Source organism: Staurois parvus, unplaced genomic scaffold, assembly GCF_062004578.1.
Source record: "Staurois parvus isolate SC_StPar_1 unplaced genomic scaffold, SC_StPar_1.0 ptg000237l, whole genome shotgun sequence".
In the NCBI taxonomy this organism is placed as follows: domain Eukaryota; kingdom Metazoa; phylum Chordata; class Amphibia; order Anura; family Ranidae; genus Staurois; species Staurois parvus.
In genome coordinates, this window is record NW_028318033.1 from 1,655,378 (window position 1) to 1,681,597 (window position 26,220).

Below are 26,220 nucleotides of genomic sequence, written 5' to 3' on the forward strand. Positions count from 1 at the left end.
CGTCTTGCTTATGTTTCCCTGCAGACAGGCTGGTAAAGAGCTGGGTTATGTGACAGCTGTATGTCGATTAGAAAAAAGGTACTTGGATTCTTTTTTTTTTATTTTTTATTAAAATAAATAAATAATATGGTGGGCAGTGTTACTCACTCCATCTCTTTTCACATGACATGGCTGCGTCTCCAGCAATGGGGAGGGGAACCATATTAGGCCACAGACAGTTGGGAACTTCTATTCCTATTAAAAACCCTTTAAAGTGAACTCGTGTAAAGTAAAGCTACAATTTCTTTTTAATACTGGCTACTCCAGCACCCAGTCAGATGGGGACGTGGAGCTAGTCCTTAGCCCCATGCAAGTTCAAATTTTTTTTCACTTCACTCCTATGGGCAAATGGAGCAGCTGGGTAGCCAGTATTAAAAAGGAATTGTACAGTGGGGATCGAAAGTTTGGGCACCCCAGCTAAAAATTTGTATTAATGTGCATAAAGAAGCCAAGGAAAGATGGAAAAATCTCCAAAAGGCATCAAATTACAGATTAGACATTCTTATAATATGTCAACAAAAGTTAGATTTTATTTCCATCATTTACACTTTCAAAATAACAGAAAACAAAAAAATGGCGTCTGCAAAGGTTTGGGCACCCTGCAGAATTTATAGCATGCACTGCCCCCTTTGCCAAGCTGAGACCTGCCAGTGTCATGGATTGTTCTCAATCATCGTCTGGGAAGACCAGATGATGTCAATCTCAAAGGTTTTAAATGCCCAGACTCATCTGACCTTGCCCCAACAATCAACACCATGGGTTCTTCTAAGCAGTTGTCTAGAAAACTGAAACTGAAAATAGTTGACGCTCACAAAGCTGGAGAAGGCTATAAGAAGATAGCAAAGCGTTTTCAGATGTCAGATGTGTGAGACCATAAAAGTGTATGGATTACAGGACAGAAGCCAAAGGAAATGTGTATGGTTTACTCACTTGTGGAGTGGTTTTCAGGAATGTATCATTCCCTTTAATGATACTGGTAATGACGGCTTTCTTTAGAACACTGTATTCTTCTGGCGTCAAATCAATGGACTCAACCGGCTGTTTACATGCATTACAGTGACCACTGGAAAAATATGAAGAGTTGTAAATGTTAATAAAAGAAGTCCACACAAAAACAGGCAACCTACTGCTGCAGTCCAAAAGTCACAATTATAGTACATAATCTAATGCCTCTTCAATGATATGCATCTTATACTGTGTTGTTTAACTAAGTCAACCTGTCATTTAATTTCAAATGCACTTCAATGCTGAAAGAGAACCCGCCACTGAATAGGAACTCAAGTGTAATAAAACAAGAATACAAATTCCTGGAATCACTATTACAAATGAAAATGAAGCAAAGTACTTTTCCTTGCAAAGGAAGAAGACCTAATATGCAATGTAGCGGTGAACACATTCAATGGTAAGGCTCCATGTACACGAGACATTTGGAAAACACTTCTAAACAATGGAAACTGACTGCTGGAAAACATAGGTTAAAAAACGTCTGTTTAGCTGCGTTTGCATGCCGCATTTATGCACGTTTATGTTTAGAAGCATTTTTTAAAGATAACCTCAGGAGACCTTCAAAAATGCCCAGAATGCACTGAAAAACAGTAAAAACTATTTCAGACATTTTGAGAGAAATAGAGAGAGCAGAAGCAGAGAGAGCAGTATGTGTTGAGATGACCTGTCTTTTCTGGTTGTATTCACTATGGATCCCATCATCAGCATAATGCAGCACAATTTACCATTTTTTCCTTCAAGCAAAACCTGAAACTGACTGCACTGGTGTACTGGGTCCATTTGAATACATGGAAAATACTTTGCATGCATTTCTGATGAAGGAAAAAGGCTCTGGACAGCATCTGGATATGGAACAGTTAAAACCGCTTCTAAACTCAAAAGCTTATAAACGTGGTTAGTCGCATTTACAAGCATTTGGCGTTTGAAACACTGATAAAATCTACTCCTGAACGCAAGTTTGGTGCTTTCAAAAAACTACTGTAAACTCAACTGCCTGTAAATGACGATGTGTACATGGACACATAGGAAAACATTAGGGAGAGTTCAAGGGCTGCTGAAAAAAAAAAACGCAGAAAAGCTCCTGAACGTCAGTTTAGCAGCTGCAGTGTACATGAACCCTAACTGGTCCTCTGCTACACTACGCTTATTCAACGGAGCAATAAAACAACGGAGGAGAACATTTTCATATTTCTGCACAAGCTTGTGGTAATTAGAAGTATGGGAATTACATTCCACCCACATTTCAGATTACTATTTGTAAAAGGAGAACCCCAGACAAAAAAATTATAAACTCATAGTTGAAGTAAATACACGTACACAGTCTTACTTATAAAAAAAAGTGTTTGAAACTAACTGTCAGAAGAAAGTTAAAAGGATTTAAAAAGCAAGACAAAGTCACTAAACAGTCTGACGACTGTGTACATGAATTCTTACAAACCTCTTTGCAGGTGCACCAGTCTATACACTGTATATGTAATTCAAGTTTATATGCTCCTTTAAAATGTAAATTTCAAAATTGGCAGGTACTCTCTAAAGGAGGATAAAAAGAGGGAGATCCATCCTGCCATCATTCTCCCAAAAAAGTTAAAAAAGAAAAAAAAAAAAAAAATCTTTCAGGAAGGAAGTTTAAAATCCACCTTTTTAAATTAATAAATGCAAAATACAATATACCTTTTGCAAAGATCATTCTCAAATCATATATACTAAAGTACTGTACATACAGTTGCAAGAAAAAGTATGTGAACCCCTTGGGATTACGTGGACTTTTGCATGAATTGGGCATAAAATGTGCTCTGAACGTCATCTAAGTCACAACAATAGAAGAACACAGTCTGCTGAACATAATACTACACAAACAGATGTTGCCATGGTTTAATTGCACATAACATGTAAACATTCACAGTGCAGGGAGGAAAAAGTATGTGAACCTTTGGACTTAATAACTGGTTGACCCTCCTTTGGCAGCAATAACCTCAACCAAATATTTCCTGTAGTTGCAGATCAGACCTGCACAACGATCTGGAGTAATTTTGGACCACTCCTCTTCACAAAACTGTTTCAGTGTAGCAATATTCTTGGGATGTCTGGTGTGAATCGCTCTCTTAAGGTCATGCCACAGCATTTCAATCGGGTTGAGGTCAGGACTCTGACTGGGCCACTCCAGAAGGCGTATTCTGTGCTGTTGCAGCCATTGTTTTGTTGAATTACTTGTATGCTTTGGGTCATTGTCCTGTTGCATCACCCATCCTCTGCGGAACTTCAGTTGGCGGACAGATGGTCGTACGTTTTCCTGCAAAATGTCTTGATAAACTCTGCAGTTCATTTTCCCATCAATGACAACAATCCGTCAAGGCCCTGAGGCAGCAAAGCAGCCCCAAACCATGATGCTCCCTCCGCCATGTTTTACAGTGGGGATGAGGTTTTGATGTTGGTGTGCTGTGCCTTTTTTTCTCCACACATAGTGTTGTGTGTTCTTCCCAAACAACTCAATCTTGGTTTCATCTGTCCACAGTATATTTTGCCAGTAGTGCTGTGGAACATCCAGGTGCTCTTTTGCAAACTTCAAACATGCTGCAATATTCCTTTTGGACAGCAATGGCTTCCTCCGTGGTGTCCTCCCATGTACTCCATTCTTGTTTAATGTTTTCCTTATTGTAGATGTGTCAACAAAAATGTTAGCATGTGCCAGAGATTTCTGTAGGTCTTTAGCTGACACTCTGGGATTCTTCTTTACCTCATGCAGCATTCTGCGCTGTGCTCTTGCAGTCATTTTTACAGGACGACCACGCCTAGGGAGAGTAGCAACAGTGCTAAACTTTCTCCATTTGTAGACAGTCTGTCTTACCGTGGACACATGAACATCAAGGCTTTTGGAGATACTTTTGTAACCCTTTCCAGCTTCATGCAAGTCAACAATTCTTGATCGTAGGTCTTCTGAGAGATCTTTTCTGCGAGGCATGGTTCACATCAGACAGTGCTTCTTGAAACCAGTAAACCCAAAACAGGTGTGTGTTTTTTAAGGGCAGGACAGCTGTCAGCAACACATCCAATATCATCACACTGATTGGAGTCAAGGTTGGCTCACTCCTGGCTCCAATTAGCTCTGGGAGACGTAAGCTAGGGCCTCACATACTTTTTCCTCCCTGCACTGTGAATGTTTACATGTTATGTGCAATTAAACCATGGCAACATCTAATGTTTGTGTAGTATTATGTTCAGCAGACTGTGTTCTTCTATTGTTGTGACTTAGATGACGTTCAGAGCACATTTTATGCCCAATTCATGCAAAACTCCACGTAATCCCAAGGGATTCACATACCTTTTCTTGCAACTGTAATTCAAAATTTACAGGGGATTTTGGGGACATCTATTCAGAAGGATCCGTGGGTGTGTCTTTTTTTATAAGTCAGAGATGTCAATGAAACAACGTAAAAATAGTATATTATACCATCTGATTAGTGCGGCAAAAAGTTTAATCCCCAAATTTTGCCAGGATCAGGACCCTTCAACAATGAGGGACTGGATAAAAAGAATCAAATATATATATAGTAGTAGTGGTGCACCGAAAATTCAAAATGCACTTGGCCTAAAACCGAAATGCAGTTTTTAAAAATGAATATATGTTTTTTGGAAAAAAATATACATTGATTAAAAAAACACAATATATACCCCAATTTTTGTAAAATACGAAAGAGGATGTTACGGCGAATAAATAGATACCTAACATGTCACTCTTTAAAATTACGCACGCTCGTGAAATGGCATGAAACTGAAGTACTTAAAAATCTCCATTGGTGATGCTTTAAAAATTTCTATAGGTTAGCAGTGTAAAGTTACAGAGGAGGTCTAGTGCGAGTATTATTGCTCTTGCTCTGACATTCGTGGCGATACTTCACGTGTGTGGTTTGAACACCGTTTACATATGTGGTCATGGCCAATATATGCGTTCACCACTATGTGCGAGCACAGGGGGGAAGGGGGCAGGTTAAACTTTTTTTTATTTATGTAATTCTCTTGTTTTGTTTTTTTGCACTGTCCCTTTAAAAAAAATTTTAATTACTTTTATTCTTATCACAAGGAATGCATGCATCCCTTGTGATAGAAATAATTAGTGACAGGTCCTCTTTATGGAGAGATATGGAGTCAATAAGACCCCACATCTCTTCTCTGCAATGTAAAGCATTAGATCAAAAAAGCATTGCTCTAGTGCTTATAGAAAAAAAATGGCAGGAACCGGAAGTGACATCGCTCTGGTCCTCCAAGGGCATAGAGATAAGTGGAGGCCATCTTTCCTTCACTACTCTCTATGCCCAGCACAGGGATCATTCGATGGTTTCTCAAGCTGAGAACTACCAAGCGGCGACCAGTGGCGGCAGCAGCAGGCATGCGGCGGTGGGTGGGCGGGCAGCGGCGGCAAGGGGCGGGGTTTTTTCAGCACCTGTATCGCTGCTTTTTTTTCCATATCGGCCACGGAAACATTTCGAACACCAAAATTTTGGTGCATTCCTAATTAATAGAATGGAGGAGTTACGCCATATGGTGGAAGACAAAATGGAAACATTTCGAAAAGATAGGAGTAGGTGGTATGAATTCAAAACATCTGAAAAATATCTTAAAATGAGGGGTGCCCCAGTAGTTGAGTTGCAGAATCAAACTGGTTAACTTAATAGAAAATAGGGTTGTAGATATAGGTTGGTAAACAAGGAAGGAAAGAGATGGTAAGAATTACTTGGAAAGGGTAATAGTATTGGGAAGGGAGGGATTGGAGGGGTGGGAAGGAAGGGATTGGGGGGGTGGGAATAGGGTTAAAGTTTTCTTGTTTATTTTTGGGAATGTATATGCTGTGATAAATGATTTATGGTTGATTTTTGTATTGTAATACAATGTAATACAAGATATAATACAAAATAAACAAAGGCCCAGTTTATTGTCCTTCAGGTTTTTTGGGGGACTGGACTGTGGTCATCGGGATCATAAATTGTCCTGGCATCAGTGGGAGTAAGCAATGCATCTTTGGTATTAGGGGGAGGAATAGCACCATATTGTTGGTTTCACTGGGAGGAATAGCGCCCCATCGTTGGTATCAGTGGAAGGATTAGTGCCCCATTGTTAAAACCTTTGGACCCATATTGGTGATCCTCGGTGTGCTAGTGACATTTTTTCCTTGCTGATTCTGTTTGGTTCCAGCAGACGGTCACTGCAGCACCCACTTATACACACAGCCATTTTTAACGCAGGAACGTGTGTGTTTCGATTATACACTTGCAGTGTGAGGAATAGAGCCCCATCGTTGGTGTCAGTGGGAGGAATAGTGCCTTATCATTCATGTCAGCAGAAGGAATAGTGCCCTATCATTCTCGTCAGTGGGAGGAATAGTGCCCTATCGTTCGTGTCAGTGGAAGGAATGGTGTTCCACAATTGGTGTCAGTGGGAGGAATAGCACCCCATCGTTGGTATCAGTGGGAGGAATAGCGCCCCATCATTGGTATCAGTGGGAGGAATAGTGCCCCATTGTTGGTGTCAGTGGGAGGAATAGTGCCCTATCATTCATGTCAGCGGAAGGAATAGTGCCCTATCATTCGTGTCAGCGGAAAGAATAGTGCCCTATCATTCTTGCACAGCGGGAGGAATAGTGCCTTATTCTTGTCAGCGGGAGGAATAATGCCCTATCGTTGGTGTCAGTGGAAGGAATGGGGCTCCATGATGAATGCCAGTGGGAGGAATAGATCCCCATTGTTGGTGTCAGTGGGAGGAATAGAGCCTCATCGTTGGTGTCAGTGGGAGGAATAGAGCCCCATCGTTGGTGTCAGTGGGAGGAATAGGAAGGAAAAAATGTCACCAGCACACCGAGGATCACCAATATGGGTCCAAAGGTTTTAATAAACCATCACATAGTTACAGCAAGGCAACGTTTCGGAGTCTCGCAGGACCCCTTCATCAGGCATGTAACAAATTGTGATAGAAACTGGAGAACTATTTAAGAAAACCTTCCACCAATCAGAGTGAAGTGAAATGAGCTTGGCCCCACCCCATGATGTCATGTTCCCTCCAAAAATGTATTCAAATCAATGTAAACAGAAACATTACAAACTGCGAAAATAAATAAAGCAATGATCAGATGTACATAAACTGCATTCCCGGGGATATAAACATTGTGGTCATGTGTATCATGGTACTCCCCGGATTGTAATAAAGTGTCAGTTCTCAGAAAGACAGGGTTGCTATAAGTGTTACAATTGTAATGTATGCAACTCATTGATCTGTGGGGAATATTTCACACATCCCCACAGTGGGAAACGTTACCAGATACTGATGTCTGCTCTGCCCCCCCACCCAGTGCACAGTGGAACACTGGGCTGAGCGGGAGGAAGTGGGTGGCTCAGACTCTCAGCAACTCGCTGAGAGGCTGACCCAGGTGCCGCTCCAAACTCTGGGGTGGACCCTGACTTTAAAGTCAGGATTCTTCCCCAGCCTGGACCAGCTGAGTGACTTGTCACAAGGGTACAGAATGAACTGCACTCCTGTGATCAACAGGAGAAGTACAGCCAAAAAAGCTTTGGCTGTACTTCTCATTCAAAGAGGAATTATACTTACCACCTCTCCACTGATGTGACATCCACAAGTTCCCTCGCTGGTGCCAATTAGTGGTGGGCTATATGTTCGAGTCGGCTGTTTGTGTGTGCGAACACATGAACAATAAGGGCATTCAGTGGACTATTCACCCGCCACGCCCCACAATGCACTGCGCCCTGACAGTGCATTCTGATTGGCCAATCACAGTGCATGATGACGTCACAGGGGGGTAGGAGTGACCCCGCCCTCTTGTGATGTCATATCAGTATTTCAGAACTGTCATCCCGCTGCAGCTGTCAGATGGCGGGAGCCAGCGTCGAGAGCAGAGCGGTTTTTGTTGACGGGCATCGTGATTGAAGTTGGATCTACTTCTGGAGACATTTTTTCAATTTTTGTTAATAAAGAACTTGTCAAAGACTGTCTACTGTCATTTTTTACACTACACTTTTTGTGAATGAGTAGCAATACCATGTACCCCATACTCATTAACATGGGGTGGGCAGGATCTAGGGGCTTAAAAGGGGGCTTCCAGATTCCAACATGCCTCCCCGCCCGCAGTCCCCCACAACCACCAGCCACAGTTGTGGGGAAGAGGCCCTGTCCCAAAGCACCCGCCTCCATGTTGAGGGCATGTGGCCCGGTATGGTTCCTAACCTGCCGGGTTGCATACTCAGATAAGGGTCTGGTATGGATTTTTTTACATTTTGGCGTAGGGGTTCCCCTTAAAATCCATACCAGACCCGAAGGGTCACCCCACCCTTTTTTCTTTTGTTTTTTTTTTAATTCTGGGCAGTGCCGGCAATTCTTTTTACATTCAGCTGTCAGTGGGGAACCTTAGTAGCTGTGCGGTATCTTACCGCATACTCAGATGCGGTAAGATACCGCTGAGTAATTGTCCCTTCTGTTCAAAGTTTGCGGTCGAACTTTCATTATGCTCAAATGTTCGACCATGAAACAAACAGGGGGGTGTTTGGCCTATCATTAGTGCTGATATCTTCGCCTGGTCTTCTTCTGGGTTCTGTATCTTCAGCCACCTTGATGGCTGTGCTGGGATGACATAATTCCCAGGCATGCATGGAAGTTAACAAAAATTGGCAGTTGACTAGTGCAGAGCCGCCTAGGAAGTGGTTAATTGAATCCTACATGGAGTAATTTGTCACTACAAAGGTGAATGCGACTGTGTATTTATTTGATCACATCTAAAAAATATCTTAAAATGAGGGGTGCCCCAGTAGATGAGTTGCAGAATCAAACTGGTTAACTTAATAGAAAATATGGTTGTAGATATAGGTTGGTAAACAGGGAAGGAAAGAGATGGTAAGAATTACTTGGAAAGGGTAATAGTATTGGGATGTGCATAAAGGGAGAACGGAAGGTTTGAAAGTGAAGGGAATTTTTTTGTTGAATATCTCCTCAAGAATAGGAGATTTTGACAAAATACTCCTACAGAAAGAAAAATATTGGATTTATACACTAGGTACATCATTGCCACAGGGACTAAATACTGAGCTTAATTTCAAAGTATTTTTGAATTAAGAAGGAATAAAGAATTTACTAGGTTTAATATGTCCACGGAGCTATCTGATAAATATGAATATATATAAAAAAACATGGTCTGAATACTATCTGAAATAGATCTGATGGAATTGGGCCATTTCCCTAATGTTCTTCTACAATCATGTTTTTCTATGGGATTTTTGATTTTAATGTAGTGATGACATTTCAACACAAGAGGACGACGTATGCAGTTAAAAAGGCGCAATTAAGGCACTATATAAAGCAATGGAGGAGATGTCCCCTCCCAGTTCTGACGAAGTCTGTGATGATTGGCGGACGAAACGCGTCAACGTAATGACATCATCGCGCTCGGCATCTTCATAGGCTGCGGCATCCACAAGGGAAAAGAAGCAAGCGTTGCAGCTCCATCTTGGATAAGCATGAGGCAATATAGATAACAACAAGGCAACAACTCTGAGGAGCTTTTTTCGGCGATTCAAGTGACTCAGTTCACTTCCACCGGTGGCAAGTACTAGAGTGTTAAGTTGAGTCACTTTAGACCGCAATTTTTTAACGAGAGCTATATGCTATGCAATAACTAAGCCGTTTCGAGCCCTAGATTAAGGGGAATGTTTGGACGTAATAGGTAATTATTATACCGTGTGTTATATAGTCTGTGTTATGGGACATTAGTCTCACACACCTCTATAGGAGCCGCACCAACTCTTCATAGGAGCCGCATCAAGTCTTCAAAAAGAGTAATTTTTGGAATCCCTAGAGGGGCACTTTTAAAAGGGACCATTGATGTTTGAATGACATCTACCGGAATTCTCCATATTAACTATTCTGGACTACTACTCCTTTACAAATTTACTCATGTTTTTTCACATGAACAGTGAGAAATTTTTCTGGTCTTCCACATTTTAATTCACATTAGTTATTTGTATGACACTTTAGCACTAGTGGTATTTATCTCTTAATACTTTATATTTATTTCACCCTTAGAGTCACTTCTCACTGTGGATTCATTTCCATCTATCCTGGTTATCCAGGAAGACACATACCCACCATTTCTATACCATGGCACATTTATTGTTAAGGTAAAGAGAGGTATATTTACAACTTAATTAATATGAACATGTGCATCCTGCTAGGTTGATGTCCAGATGATTAGCCCTTGTTTCCTTTGTATTCATCATAATCCATTATTTAATTCCTAGGACTTCATCCATTTTCACTGTGATATTCATAAGGGAACAGCCAAAGAAGCAAACGAATTTACTAGGCCATACAGATCATTTCTGCCTATACAGTCATTTTTGAAGACGCCAAACAGTTTTTTATTTTAACTCTTTGATTTTAACATGATTGCAATATGTTCACCCTGTCAATGTCAACCTATTTCATGATCTAAGTGATCAAATAAATACACAGTCGCATTCACCTTTGTAGTGACAAATTACTCCGTGTAGGATTTAATTAACCACTTTCTCGGTGGCTCTGCACTAGTCAACTGCCAATTTTTGTTTTCCAGTATTACTAGGTTTATAATCCACACTTTTATATAAGTGAGTCAGAGATATTACTGAGATACGGTTTTCGTATCAATTTGGATGGCTTTTTTTCTTTTTTCATGGTATATGCATGGAAGTTAATTCATCCTGGCAGATGCCAGAATTGTACAACAAGATGTGCATGCACAGATAAGCATACATAGTCAAAAATATTGCAAAAGACAGGTAAAAATCCTTTATTACAGAACATTTTTATGTAAAGTTCCACTTTAAGAAAACATTCAATAAAATAAGAAAGTCCGTTTGTTCAGGATGCCATTATGTAGTAGCAAACGAGGAAGCCTCCACTTTCTGCCATTCGCGGGTTTTCTAAGTCAAGAATGCTGCATATACAAACTTCCCTTTAGGTGAAATTTGGTACTGCAGCAAAAATACAGTGGGGTTGATTTACTAAAACTGGAGAGTGCAAAATGTGGTGCCGCTATCCATGGTAGCTAATCAGCTTCTAACTTCAGCTTGTTCAATTCAGCTTTGACAATAAACATGAAAACTGATTGGTTTCAATGCACAGGTGCACCAGATTTTCAAATCTCCAGTTTTAGCAAATCAACCCCAACATTCCTTTATGCTATTGCTTCCCAAATCTGCCCAGAATCAGGGGTGTCAGTTATTTTGCTGTATGAAGGGGGGCCTTAATAATATTAACACACTTACCTATTACTGATGAAGGTTTGCTTCCCCCTCCAGGATTCACCAGGAATACTAAAGGACATGAAAATGACATTTTAGAAAACAACCATTTGCAAATACAACAGTAAACATGTGAGTAAGCTATGATAATAACATTTTTGTGTGATATTCAAATCACATACATACCTAGACAATAAGCTCAGCAAAACAAAACAACAGGCAAGAAGATAAATACATTGTTGAAATGCAGCTATATGTACTGTTTAACCTTCCTATTTGGGGACTGCAGTAGGAACTAGATGGATTTGCTAACCCTTCTCCACTATACCCAAAACTACCTAAAAAAAGGTTTGGTTTTAGATATGTTTTAAGCATACAAATCTCTAAATGGCACTTGGTAAAGATCTATGGAATCAAGTTTATTTGCGCTGCAGGGTCACATCTCAACTCCAAAACTGGAATAGTATATTTTCGATGGCCTCTCCTGTGTGGTAGTGAACATAAGAAATGAGCAAAAGCTCTCCAATAGGGCCACAGACAGTGATAAAATAGGAATTTTGACTTGCCTATAACATTTCTTATATTGGAGTACAATACAGGACACAGTATTTATATTCATACATGATATATGCAGGCTTCAAAACAAAAGGTCGGCAACATGGTATGCATAAATATAAAATCTCCTTTATTTCAGATCCATTGAGCAGAGAAAACTACAATGCGCAAGCATTGACGCATTTCAACCTAAGTGGACTTTAGACATAACACGGTTTGGCGCAGGACAGAGGGAAAAGGAGGACAATGCCCCAATGAGGTGGAGAGAAGAGACTTTCTTAGTCAAAAAAGGAAGGTTTTGGTCTCAAAGAAACTCCCTGAGGAAGGTCTTCATAAGGGATTCCAAGGCATAAGGTTTCTGGAAGGGAATATACAAGGCAAAAACCTGTCCCTTGGGGGTACTCACGGCCAGATGTTGGTAAAGATCAGACTGAGGAAAGGCCTAAATATGATCGATTATTCCCTAGGGTTCAGCTATCTGTCTTCATTCCAGGGACAGTAATCCTTCCATGTGCGATGGTAAATCTTGCTGGTGTTTCATATCTGTTAAAATAAAAATTTTTGCAGGAGTTGGAGTTTCTTGCTCTGTGTAAGGTGGAATAATAGGGTCAGAAATACCCTTAGCCTTTCAAACAGCCATTCAGTTGTAAAGGCTCAAGGTTTTTTACCTTCTTGCATTCTATTTATGAAGGTAAAAAAACCTTCTGTATGCAGCAGTGCCCCCAGCCCCTTCAATACTTACCTGAGCATCATCGAGATCCACTGATGTTTACGACAGCCTTGGCTTCCCCGGGTCTCTGCCTCCTCATTGGCTGAGACAGCCATTGGCTCCCGCTGCTGTCAATCACAACCAGTCAGTCAATGAAGAGAGAGAGGAGGCAGGGCACACGAACACACGGACGTGAGAATGGACACAAGGAGAAGCGAGTGCCACCATAACAAGCTGCTTACTATGGGGGCACCCGACAGAAAGGAGGAACCAGGAAAGTCTGTGGAGTACTCGGGAAGAGGAAAATCCAGGCCGCTCTGTGCAAAACCACTGCACATAGCAGGTAAGTATAACATATTTGTCATTTTACAAAAAGAACCTTTAGAATCACTTTAAAGCCAGTGACTGAGAAGCAGAATAGAACAGGGAGCCTTGGGCCAAAAGGTCTGGTCTGTTTGGAAGAGGACAAGGCCCGCCTGCCAGAAGTCTGAGTATGTCTGTGTACCATGTTCTTATGAGGCAATTTCATAGAATCAGTGGGACACTTTCCTCTATTATCTAGCAGTCGAAGAAGGATCTTCATTGGAGAGAAGGCATACACCAGTTTGAATTGAGTCCAAGGAATCAGCGAAGCATCTACTGCAAAAGCTAGAGGATCCCTGGTCTTGGCTACAAATTTGTTCAGCTTGTTATCGAATCAGGATGTCCACATCCAGTTTTCCACAGCTTAGACAGATATTTTGAAATATCTTGAGTTGCAGAGGCCACTCACCTAGGTCTAGGCTTTGGCAGCTTAGGAAGCCCTCCTGCCAACTGTCCACTCCAGGGATGTGGACAGTCGAAAAAGATGTGGGTTTGATTAAACATAATCATCCTTCAGACATTGGGAATAAGGTTATGATTGAGGAGTCTTGTGGCTGGAGGTTGTCCAGGTTATCCAGGTAAGCTGTAACATGAATGTCCTGGGTTCGCAGAAGAGCCAGAAGTGGGGAAAGCTTTTTTGTGAACACTCAGAGTTTATCAGAGAGCCCAAATGGTAGTGCCACCAAGTAGAAGTGCTGATCTCCCACAGCAAAACACAGAAAGTGTTGATGTGAGGGGAAGATGGGGATATGTAGATCGGCATCTTGTATGACTACTGATGCCAGAAATGCCCCTTATCTGAGAGAAGAAATTATAGATCTTGTTGATTCCATCTGGAATTTCAGTACCCGAAGAAATTTGTTAGATTGGTTTATTGGGTGGATGCTGCCATTTGGTTTTTGGAATGTAAATAAGTTTGACTAGAAACCGTGAAACCACTCTTCTAAAGGGGACTGGTATAACCACTCCTTGTACCTAAACTTGGTGCAAGGCTGTCATTAAATCTCCACACCAATCTTCTATTGGTCTGAAGCTACCAGATTGAAAGTCAAATAGCAACGAGGGGACAGAGATAGATATTCTTTCATGTATCCCTTTGAAGTGACACATTGGACCAAGAGGTCTCAGACTTCTTGGATCCAGACTGACACACATGCCAACAGATGTCCCCCCCACTACAAGGAGTGGTGTGCCCTTTATTGTGGGTAGGGCTTCAAGGTAATCTCAGTGGACTTGGGAGTCCAGATCTTGCGGCAAAAGGAAGTTTTCATGCTTTGATTTTCAGCTTGATGCCTGGGGAAAACAAAAAGCTGAGCAAAATTAGTAGCGGTAGGAGTAAGAGACTTAGGTTTTTTTTTTCTTGTGGGACATCTTTCTCCCAGTGACTTCACTGATGAATTTTTCAAGGGATTCTCCAAACAGGCATTCATCATCAAATAGGAAGCGAGTTCAGCAGACCAAGCTTTTTGCAACAAAATCCAGAGCATATGCAGAGGTAAGGGATATTCTTGGGATTTGGTGAATTACACACGCTATAGCATCAACACAAAAACAGTAAGGCTGGGGGCTTCAGCTGCAATTTGTCTAAGAATGCAGGGTGATCAAAGAAAGATGCCAGGTCTTTGTTCATTTGTGTTATCCAGTTAGCAATAGTCTGGAAAGTAAATATGGCAACAAGAGCAAATAACGCCTTTAAGAGGGGTCGAAAACGGTCTATCAACACAATCCTTACAAGGAGGAACATCCTCAATAGGAACTGTAAGAGGTTTATTGAGAACTAAAATTGCAGGATCCACTACAGAAATGCCTATTTCTTCCTAAAATCATTTTACTTAAGAAAAAAATCAGCTAAAAGCTTAGGAAGAATGAAAACCCTCTCAGGGTTGAGCCAATCCTCACAAAGTGCACAATCAATCTGTGCAAGTATGGGAAAAGTCTCTCAGTGCCCACAGGAACTTGTTTTGGCTGTGGAGAGTTAGGTGCTGTTAGGCAAAAGTATATGCTATATGAAGAGATGGGAGGACGAACTCCAATGCTCAATCTTTTTGAAATGTTGGCAGATGATTTGGGAATCTGCTACTAAGACCTCTCATTGTGTTGTGTATATAGAAAACATATATAAAATATTGATGCATTGGTACAAGACCCCTGTAGTGCTTCATGCAATCAACCCAAATCTGTCTGACAGGTGCTGGAGGTGCATGGGAGGAGTAGGCACCCTGGCACACATTTTTTGGTTTTGTCCACAGATTGCGGGTTATTGGGCTATGGTTAAAAAGGTCTTGGAGCAAGTACTCAATGTTACCCTACCCCTAGACCCGCTACACTATCTTTTGGGGCTACCCTTTAGGGGTATTCTCTAAGCGGTCTAAAAGGTTGGGAATACACATTCTGACAGCTGCTAGATGGGTGATACCACGACTCTGGAAATCAGTTGATGTCCCTACGCTAAATCATCTCTTAAGAGCGACCTCTGCAATCAGGGAAATGGAATATCTTACAGCTCTAGTGGGTGATTACTCAGGTCATTTTTGATCTATTTGGGAATTATGGGATCAATTTCCCTTTGGTAGACTTCCTTCCTCTCCCCCCCCACCCCTCTTATAGCTCAGACACCTCTTCATGTACCAAGCGTCTGACAAATAATGTAACCTAAAGATATGCCGGTTTATGTCGTTTTGTGCTTTAAGTATTGTACAGTTTACCATGCTGTCTAATTATGTTCACATTTCTTCTGTTTTCTTTTATATTGATTGTGATTCTCTTCTATTGCAATGTTTACACCTAAAGTGTTGTTTTAACTCTGTTCTGGAAAAAAAAATGGGCTTTGGCCTTTAATAAAAATTTACAATAATTACAAAAAAAGTATAGCCTGCATCATGTTAATTACTGTGTCCACAGCTCACACCCCATCAAATGCAGGGGAAGGAAAATTCTCTGTGGTCTCCACTATACAATAAGGGTCCTCAATACTTTCCTCCATAATATCCTCAGGTAAAAGAGGTTCTGTTTCCGATCCTTGAACAGGGCCAGGGGGAAAAGAGGAGGTATAGCATTTTTTTACCTTTAAATTGAAGGATCAAGAAATGCCAAAAGTTTTCCAAATAATTCAGACATAGTGGCAGAGAAATATGCTTTTGTCAGACAGGCCACATGGTGAATATCTGAGAGGAAGCTAGAGTCAGAAGGGCGCGGTGTCATATTAGGATATTGCTTCCGGAGAAGGGAACAGATTTCACCTTCAGTGGTGTTTGACGTTTCCAGTAGGCTGTCTGCAGTATATGTTATTCTGTCCTTTTGTCCCAAGCCCCAACTTACTCGCCCGTAAGGTGTCATTGCTAAAGAATGGGATCTGCAGTGGGATATTCATAGTATAGAGTGCAAAATGTATGGGGTTTTGTGTGTCCAGATTCAGGACCTACAGTAACCCAGTTGCTGGCTTGTCGAAGATGGCAGCAGGAGGGCAGCAACATGCTGTGTGTGTTTTGGGTGGAAAAGGTGGCCGGGAATGCATTATCCAGGAGATGCGACGCAGTTGCCGCATCTTCCTGAGACTAAGCCTAGGGGGAGAAAGAACGCCAAACTTAAATTGCTCACACAGCAAAAACATTAGAAAAATATCAGCGGTACTAAAATGGTCATGAGAACCACAATGGGGTTCAGGGTAGGATTTCTGCTGCTGTTCCTAATTTTTTGAGAAATGAATTGCACGTGGACGCCGGAAAATGATCACACTGACAACGGTGCAGTATAACCACGTCCTCATCTCTGTTTATTGCAGGGCGGTGCTTAACCTTTTATACATAGAAAACAATAGAGTATACGTCATTATCATGTAAATATGATCATAGCACATTTTGGTTGGCTGAAATATAGAAAGAAGGAAAAAACTTGAAGCTTGTTGCCGTTATCTCTTCACTCCCTCACATATTCAAGGCCGTAACTGCAAGTTCCTCACAGCTCGACGGGAGGGATTGAGAACATCGCTGAACAAACAAGTTAAGGAGGACTGCAAAGCCCAGCAGACAAAATATATACGCACAACACATATATTTAGAAATATAAAAAAGTATAAAAGTAAATATGTATAAAATGTATATATATTCAGGAGGAAACCGAATAGACATTTTACCAAATCCATCACAGTACCACTGGCATTTTTTGCTGGCTGATAGCTAAAAAGAGTGGGATATTTGAGTGGAGAGTGAAAGTTTACTTTTGACTGCTAGAGATTGCTGGTGCTTGTAGTTGTTTTACTTTCTTTGGGTCTTGCTAAAAGCTTTTGCTTTTTTAAAATCACTTTTTCTGTCACTTTTTTTCTTCCTTTCCTTGTCTTCCTTCAGTCTGCTAATTAAGGGGAGGGGTTAATTGGTCACAGGTGATACAGGTCCTACATAACTTGCTGTAGAGCTCACTCTGAGCGTGCTCATTCTTGAGCGTGCCTGTATTTTGCCTGCTGGACCTTTGACTAAGTGGACATTTGATAAGTGGAGTTAAAAAAACGGAGTGAAAAACAAGAGATTATAACAGGAGTCTACTAACCTGTAAGTGACAATTGATATTAATAATGTGCGCTAGCAGGGTGGAAGGTTTGTGCAGTGCACAGTGTGCTGCATGTATACAGCAATGGAGCAACAGCTCCAGAATGGATACCACTGCAAAAGATGTGAGCGGGTTGCCCTTCTGGAAACTCACGTTAGAGATCTGGCGGAGAAAGTTGCAACACTGGGCAGAACCGACAACCTTGAAAGGGGTCTTCTGCGCTCTGTGCAGGTAGCTAATGGGATTGATGTGGAGGGCGGATGGGCTAATCAGGATTATCAGGTAGGAAGATAGGTTACTGTAAGGAGAGGGAGTGGTAGGGGCTCACAGAAAAGGAAGGCTGGCCCTGGGTTTGTGCACCCAAACAGATTTGCGAAGTTGGGTGAAGATGTGGGGTTGGCAAGCTCAGGGGTCGCAGCCCTGAATGTCATTGCTATCCCTAACAGCCAGGAGGGCAGACCATCTGGGAGGGGTGGTGAGGGTAGTGCAGGGAGGCCTAGACAGCTGGTGGTAGTAGGGGATTCTATAATCAGAGGGACTGATAATTTGTAGTCAGGATCGCCTCAACCGAATGGTTTGCCGTCTCCCTGGTGCCAGGGTTCGGCATGTGGTGAACCGAATTGATAAATTACTGGGAGGGGCTGGGCATGAACCAGCTGTCTTGGTCCATGTTGGAACCAATGACAGAATACATGGAAGGTGGAGGCTCCTTAAAAATCAATTTAAAGAACTAGGCTGCAATTTGAAGGGAAGGACCTCCAAGGTGATATTCTCTGAAATATTACCTGTGCCATGTGCAACTCAGGAAAGACAAGGTGAGATTAGAGAACTCAATGCATGGTGGAAGACCTGGTGTAAGAGGGAAGCATTTGGGTTTCCAGAGCACTGGGCTGACTTTTCATTAGGGTGCAATCTATATGCTAGAGATGGTTTGCACATAAATGGAAGGAGGTCAGCTGTGCTGGGGGAGAGATTTATGGGAAGGCTGGAGGAGTATTTAAACTAGGATCGAGGGGGAAGGGAGAATTAGACTATAACGGGGTAGACAGATCAGACAGGGGTCAGTACTTATTGGTGGGTGGAATGGGGAAAGATGGGGGGAGGGCTATGGCAGATGATAAGAAGGTTCCCATTTTACAAACAACCAGTGGAATTGGTACCATTTGTATGAAAAATATTGAAAATACGTGTGCACACGGTGTCAATGGATTAAAGTGTTTGTTCACCAATGCCAGAAGTCTGCCAAGCAAAATAGGTGAGTTGGAAACTTTGGTTCATGAAGAGAACTATGATTTAATTGGTTTTGCTGAATCTTGGCTTCATTCTTCACATGACTGGGCCATTAATATTCCTGGCTATGTTCTTTTTCGGAGAGACATGGTAAATAGGAAAGGTGGTGGTGTCTGTCTCTATGTGAGAAGTGATCTCAGAGCGAGTGTGAAAGAGGACATAGTTGATGGAGAGTGTGATGAGGCTGAAGCATTATGGGGAAACTACACATGGGGTGCATACTACAAAGGAAATAATTGGAGTTTGTTATAGGCCTCACAGTGTTAATGAGGAGGTGGAGACTCAGCACAGATCAAAAGGGCTGCAAGGGCTTGGACATTGATAATAATGGGGGATAGATAACTACCTGGAAACTGACTGGAGTGATGGCACTGCAGGAACTGTTAAAAGGGCAAAAAATTTTAAACCTACTACAGGACAATTTTATGGTACGGTTCATAGAGGTCCCAACTAGGAATGATGCTCTGCTGGACCTGGTAATCTCAAACCTTGCAGAGCTTATTATGAATGTCCATATAAAAGAACATCTAGGTAGCAGTGACCATAACATGATTTCATTTATTGTTAGCTGTAAACAGAAAGCACATACGGGAAAAATAAAAACGCTCAATTTTAAGAGCTAATTTTCCAAAGCTGCTCTTCAAGACTTAGACTGGGAGAGTATTGGCATCAATGAACACAATTTAGAAATGGGAGTTCTTCAAAAAGAGTGTATGTGAACACACTGCAAAATATATTCCCATGGGCAACAAGTTTAAAAGGCTAAAAATCAAAGCTATGTGGCTTACGACCAAAGTTAAAAAAGCTATAGATAATAAGAAAAGAGTGTTTATTAAATATAAAAATGAAGGAACACTATCATCGTTTAAATATTACAAAGAACATAACAGAATATCCAAAAAGGAAATCAAGGCCACAAAAATTGTAAATGAAATACAGATTGCAAAAGATGGCAGGACCAACCCCAAAAAATTCTTCAAATATATTAACAGTAAAAAGGTCCGGTCCGAGCATGAAGGCGCCTTTACAAAAAAATCTAGAGTGGGTGACTGGGGACAAAGAGAAGGCAAATTTATTTAATATCGTCTTCAGCTCTGTGTATACAAAGAAGCATGGGGGAGCTCTTGTCCATAATGGGCATGGTATTGACACAGCTACAGATGATCCACATTGACTCACAATTGATATGATCCACAAATATTTAGACAGAATAAAGGTGAATAAAACACCTGCACCGGATGGCATACACCCACGGGTCCTTAAAGAATTGAGCTCTGTCATTTTAAAGCCATTGTTTCTCATTTTTAGGGACTCTTTAATGACTGACATAGTACCACTAGATTGGCGTAAGGCCAATGTGGTGCCATTATTTAAAAAAGGGTCAAAATCTTCACCAAGTAATTATAGACCTGTTAGTTTAACATCTATCGTTGGGAAGATACTGGAGAGTGTAATAAAAGACCACATAGATGAGTTCTTGCTGGAAAAAAATATTTTAAGCAACAGACAGCATGGATTCATGAAAGACAGAAGTTGTCAAACAAATCTGATTTCTTTTTATGAGGGGGTGAGCAAAACCTTGAACAGAGGGGTGGAGGTGGACGTGGTATACTTGGATTTTGCAAAAGCATTTGACACAGTTCCCCACACATGGCTAATGTGTAAGGTAAAGTCTATGGGCTTGGAAAAATCCGTATGTAAATGGATAGAAAACTGGCTAAAAGATCGTATTCAAAGAATAGTGGTTAAAGATTCATATTCTGAATGGTCTAGGGTTGTCAGTGGTGTACCCCAAGGTTCAGTGTTGGGACCCTTGCTATTTAATATATTTATAAACGATATAGGGTCTGAGATTAAAAATCCCATTTCAGTCTTTGCAGATGACACCAAGCTGTCCAGTGGAATAACGTCCTTACAGGATGTCTTCAATTTACAAGCCAACCTCAATGCACGGTTTTGTTGGGCAAATATTTGGCAAATGAGGATTAATGCTGATAAATTTAAGGTTCTGCACTTGGGGGCTAAGAATATGCATGCATCATACGATTGGGCGGAATCAATGGTCGAGAAGGATCTGGGAGTTCTGGTAGATCACAACCTTGATAAATGCATGCAATGCTAAGCTGCGGTTTCAAAAGCGAGCAAAATCCTCTCTTGTATTAAAAGAGGTATAGACTCCAGAGAGAGAGATATCATATTACCCCTGTACAAATCATTAGTAAGACCTCATCTGGAATATGTAGTTCAGTTTTGGGCACCAATTCACAAAAAAGAACATTGGGGAACTGGAGAAAGTACAGAGAAGGGCAACCAAACTGATAAGAGGCATGGAAGAGCTCAGCTATGAGGAAAGATTAAAGGAACTGAATTTATTCTCTCTTGAGAAGAGGAGATTAAGGGGGGATATGATCAACATTTATAAATACATCAGTGGTTCATATAGTGAACTCGGTGTAGAGTTATTCACCCTCAGGTCATCACAGAGGACAAGGGGGGACTCTTTACATCTGGAGGAAAAGAAATTTAATCTTCAAACATGGAAAGGTTTCTTCACAGTGAGAGTTGTGAAAATGTGGAATAGACTCCCTCAAGAGTTGATTCTGGCCAGCTAAGAGGATTGCTTTAAAAAAGGCCTGGATTCTTTCTTGGATACACAGAATATAACTGGATACTAACATTTATAGGTAAAGTTGATCCAGGGAATATCTGATTGCCTCTCGGGGGATCAGGAATGAATTTTTTCCCCTGCAGGAGCAAATTGGATCATGCTTTGCTGGGTTTTTTTGCTTTCCTCTGATCAACTGTGGGTATAGGATAACTTTTTTTTTTTTTTTTAATGGTTAAACTGGATGGACTTTTGTCTTTTTTAGCCAGCCTATGTAACTATGTAAATATCTCCCAAATCCTCTGCTTGTAAACCTGCATAGTGTATTAAGCACTGCGGATTGTATTATTAAAAGCCAGGAACTGGTGCCAATATACAGGAGAAACTCTGTCACACCTTGCCAACAATGCTGGGCCACCTACTGAGGTCCAAGTATTGCCCATCACAGTAGGCATACTCCCAAAGGGTTGTTCAGGGTCTGGAAGCAGTAAAAATGGACCACGGCCCTTGAGCTGTATAGCTAACTACACACATTGCACTGTATGCTAAGGTGAACACGTAAGGCAGGGATGCTCACCCTGTGGCCCTCAGAGCCCTCTGATGTGGCCCCCAACCTCAAACCAGAGAAGTGCATGCCTGGGGCTGGTAACCCATTGATCGCAATCTGAGCTTACCAACCCTCCATCCCAGAGTATCAGAGTGCATCGAGCCGGCGCTGGCAGTGGAGGGAGCAGGAGCCACATAAGCTGTTGCTTCCTCTGTAGTGCTGGCTCCTGTCCCAGCCGGAGTGATACCAAATGACTTCACAAGGAAACCTTTCTAGAAACTTGGAGAGTGATGCCAGCAGAAGCTGGAAGAGGAAAAAAGTCAGTGTGTTGCACATCACATACACTGCACTCTTGCAATGCACATACTAGCACCTATAAAAGGATTAACAACTATTAGGCTGCTTTCACACTGATCCATGGGTGCTGTGAAGTGCACCTGCGGGTTAGCTGCACTGAGCCATAGACTTTTATTATATCCTGTGGGTTTGGTGAGCTTTCATTTCATTGTGGCCCGCAACCGGTTACCAAATCACTTAAGTGGCCCTCATTCTTCAAAAGGATGAGCTTTTGACTTAAGCCAAGTGCCCCAAGCAAACATTACAGGCCAGCCCCATACAGTGAGGTCATGGCTCAGGACAATAAACAGTCAGACCTTGAGAGAAGTATCAGTTAAGAAAACTGAACAGTTTAATTGCCCTCCAGAGGATTTACCCCTCCTGACCAGGCCATTTTTTGTGATACGGTGCTGAATTATTTTAAATGACAATTGCGCGGTCATGCAACGCTGCACCAAAATTAAATTTATGTAATTTTTTTTCCCCACAAATAGAGCTTTCTTTTGGTGGTATTTGATCACCTCTTTGTTTTTATTTTTTTGCACTATACACAAAAAAAGACCGACCATTTTGAAAAAAAAATTTTTAATATTTTTTACTTTTTGCTATAAAACATATCGAATATAAAAAGTTTAAAAATCAAAATGTCTTCATGAATTTAGGCCAAAATGTCTTCATAAATTGAGGCCAAAATGTATTCTGCTACATGTCCTTGCTAAAAAGAATCCCAATACGTGTAAATTGAAGCAGAGTTCCACTCACCCTGTCAAAAAATAAAAGTCAGCAGCTACAAAAACTGTAGCTGCTGACTTTTAAAAAAACAGCCACTTACCTGTCCCTCGGTCCCGTGGTATGACCCCTGCAGCCCGTTTCACCGGCCGTCCTGTATTCCAGGAGGCCGGCATCTTCAGTGTGGGCACCCGGCTGTGATAGCTTACAACTTCACAGCTGGTTACCCACTGCGCATGCGTGAGTAATGCTGCGCTTCATGAATGGTCCTGTAGTCTTCTGTGACCTGTCACATGTCCCAAAAGACTACAGGGAGGGTAGGAGGACATATTCGGTTTCTGATCACCTAGGCAATCGGACAGGGAGTGGGAGCGGGTACCTGTCAAATTTGGGTACCCACTCTGCCCCCCAAAGGTGCCAATCCTTAATGGGGAGCGGGGGAGCAGTCCTTAAAGCGGAACTTACCCTTTTCGGTGGAGCTTAATTGGTTTGCCTGAACGCTATAGCGTCTACAAATGGTGGTATATATACTGGAATTTTTTTTTATACTAGTAATGGCGGCGATCAGCAATTTATAGTGGGACTGCAGCGGGCAGTCTGACACTGGGGGAAACTGACTTGGTGTCACTGACATTCCCAGTGACACCAATACAGTGATCAGTGCTAATAAAAGCATTGACACTGTACTAATGACACTGGGCAAGAAGGGGTTAACATCTGGGGTGATCAAAGGGTTAACTGTGTGCATTTTACATTATGTGCTGTGTTGTGTTTTACTACGGAGACATGCCTCTTTGTATTTCTGTGCTGTGCAGAGAAATACAAAGCAGCATGTCCTTGCTGACAGGAGAGAGACCTGTGTTGTTTACACACAGTTTCTCTCCCGTCAGCTTTATCCGACAATTGCTGAGTGCCGGCCGGAAATCGCCAGCCGGGATCCGGTGATTGACATCCCTAGCCACCAATAGTGGTACGGGTAGGGCGTTTAGCGCCCCACTACTCGGAAATGCAAACCATGTATATATACACGTGATTTTGCGCAGCCCTGCCACCCTGTAGCAGTACTTCTGCTATATGGTGGTGGGCAAGCGGTTAAAAATAAAAATACTTCTGCAGAGGAAAACAGGTCCATCACCTAAGGACACTAGAAAAAACTGGAGTCTTATGGAGTGGGTAGGGTTATACGAGTGTGCACTAGGGGTGACCCTGCCTAGTTTTTGCTAGTGTCTAATTCACCTGAAGGTAGCCTGCAAAATGTCAAAATAATATTTTTTTTAAATAGAGTAAGAACCTCTAACACAACAAACACTTTTCTCCTGCGCTAGGAAATGACTCAGTAGACCCAATAGGAGTGTTCTGGAATTTTCTGGAATATGCACTGCTTGCTGCCCTCAACAGACCGGGGTGGTCCAAATACACTGGATACAAATGGAGAAACAAAAAAAGGGCGCACCGAACTAGTGCATTATCGTTTAAAATATTTATTGAAGAAATAAAGTAAGTATCATACTCACAATAGACATAAAAACACAGGCATGTCAAACTGAACAAGATGTATGATGCAAACAACATCTGAGTCCAAAAGATGGAACCCTGGATGACCAACTGACTAACGCGTTTCGAGGACACAACCTCTTCCTCAGAGCCAACCATCTTATGGACTCAGATGTTGTTTGGATCATACATCTTATGATAAATATTTTAAACGATAATGCACTAGGTCGGTGCGCCCTTTTTCTGTTTCTCCATTTGCATCCTGAGTAAGAACCTCTGTCAGGTATTTATTGTCATCTGTGTGTCTATTGAGAAGATCTTCTGACTTCCTAATCTGAAATCACCAGATCTCCCCTACAAAGACACAAGTGGCAAAAAAAATGGGAGGGTTTAAAACCCTTCCCTGCTCAAATATGGGTCTCTGATGGAGATGTGCATTATTTGCTTTAGCAAGCACCCTTACCTTTCAAACCAGGATTGTATCGATTTCATCAACGCTTCCCCAGGATAGATATAGTTTTGTTTAAAATAATTCAGAACAGAGATCAGCCTTTTTCTGTAGTTGTCATCCTGCAAATCTTGAGGAACATCAAAAAGACTCTGAATTGCATCATCAGTAATCCGTAAATTATCCCGTATCATTCCATCGTACAGCGTCCATGCAAGTGCATGTTCTTGGTGTTCAATGGCTGCCTGAAGACAGTATGCATAGGTCCGGGTCGTAACAGTCCATGTCTTCTTTATGTTCTCTATTAAACCTAATGCCTCCCTCCAGCGATGTGTTTTACACAAACCCTTAATAAACAATTTATAGGCTGCGGGATCCAAAGGCTGAAATTTCGTCTTCATGATATCATACAGATCACAGACCTCGTCTCCCTGATTCTGATTCACACACAGCAGCAAATAACAAGAAAGTAACTGATAGCTGACGTCGCCCTGTTCTTCTGCCACAAAGCACAAAAGAGACTTGGCGATCTTTAAATCAGTGCCCATTTTCACCATCTCTAAAAACACCATTTTTTCAAACGTGTCCGAGTAAGTAGATTTTTCTTTCAGCTCCCTCCAGCCATCAGATCCCAGGGGCTTCGTAGGTAAAGTTAAAAGATCTGATTTTACATGGTTACGATCACGCCTCTTCGGATGTGGTATGTCCTTTTCATTCCTCAAAGAAATGTTAGACCTTTTTTTGGATGAACCAGCTAAAAACATTGACGCTCTCCTCTCAGGCACATTGCTTCTAGTCTGTGTTAAGCCTTTTACATAGAACACATGTTCATCTATAGGAGCGTTCACACTGCATAATGTACTTATATAATGGGAAGGGCTGTGCGACCTGGTCATGTCACGGATGGAAGAAGCCGCTTGGTAGATGGAGACTCTGCTTACACAAACCTGTCTGTGCACAGCCCTGAAAAACACGTGTAATGACAACATGATGTGGCCCTCATCAACCCTCTCTACTTCCCTGCTGACTATTAACAGCCACAATGGTTTTTCTAATTGCTCAGAGACAAGCTAAACAAAAGCAGCAGCCAAATCACTCATCTTCTTTCAATAAATCATACCCACTACTAAGAACTAATGAGTCCATAGTTTGTCTGCCTAAAATCGCATGGAGCGGTCACACACCGTTCACTGCCGGCTCAAAGGCGACACCGGGAGCAGGAAATATATTCTGGTCTCCAGCAGCGGTGCCATTTTCCTGTAGTACGTGCATAGTATTCTATAC

General features: G+C 41.7%; 1 protein-coding gene across 1 annotated transcript in view; it reads right to left on the reverse strand.

Moving 5' to 3' along the window:
* Window positions 1-26,144, reverse strand: part of PRORP (protein only RNase P catalytic subunit) — a 145,259-nt gene extending 119,115 nt beyond the window's left edge. Inside the window, exons 1-3 of the mRNA XM_089680215.1 lie at window positions 24,952-26,144; window positions 11,343-11,390; window positions 970-1,102 (exon numbers count right to left, since the gene is read on the reverse strand). Coding sequence (XP_089536341.1) covers window positions 970-1,102; window positions 11,343-11,390; window positions 24,952-25,925 — 1,155 coding nt within the window. The 5' untranslated portion in view covers window positions 25,926-26,144. The remainder of the gene's footprint in view (window positions 1-969; window positions 1,103-11,342; window positions 11,391-24,951) is intronic.
* Between the last annotated feature and the right edge of the window lie 76 nt (window positions 26,145-26,220).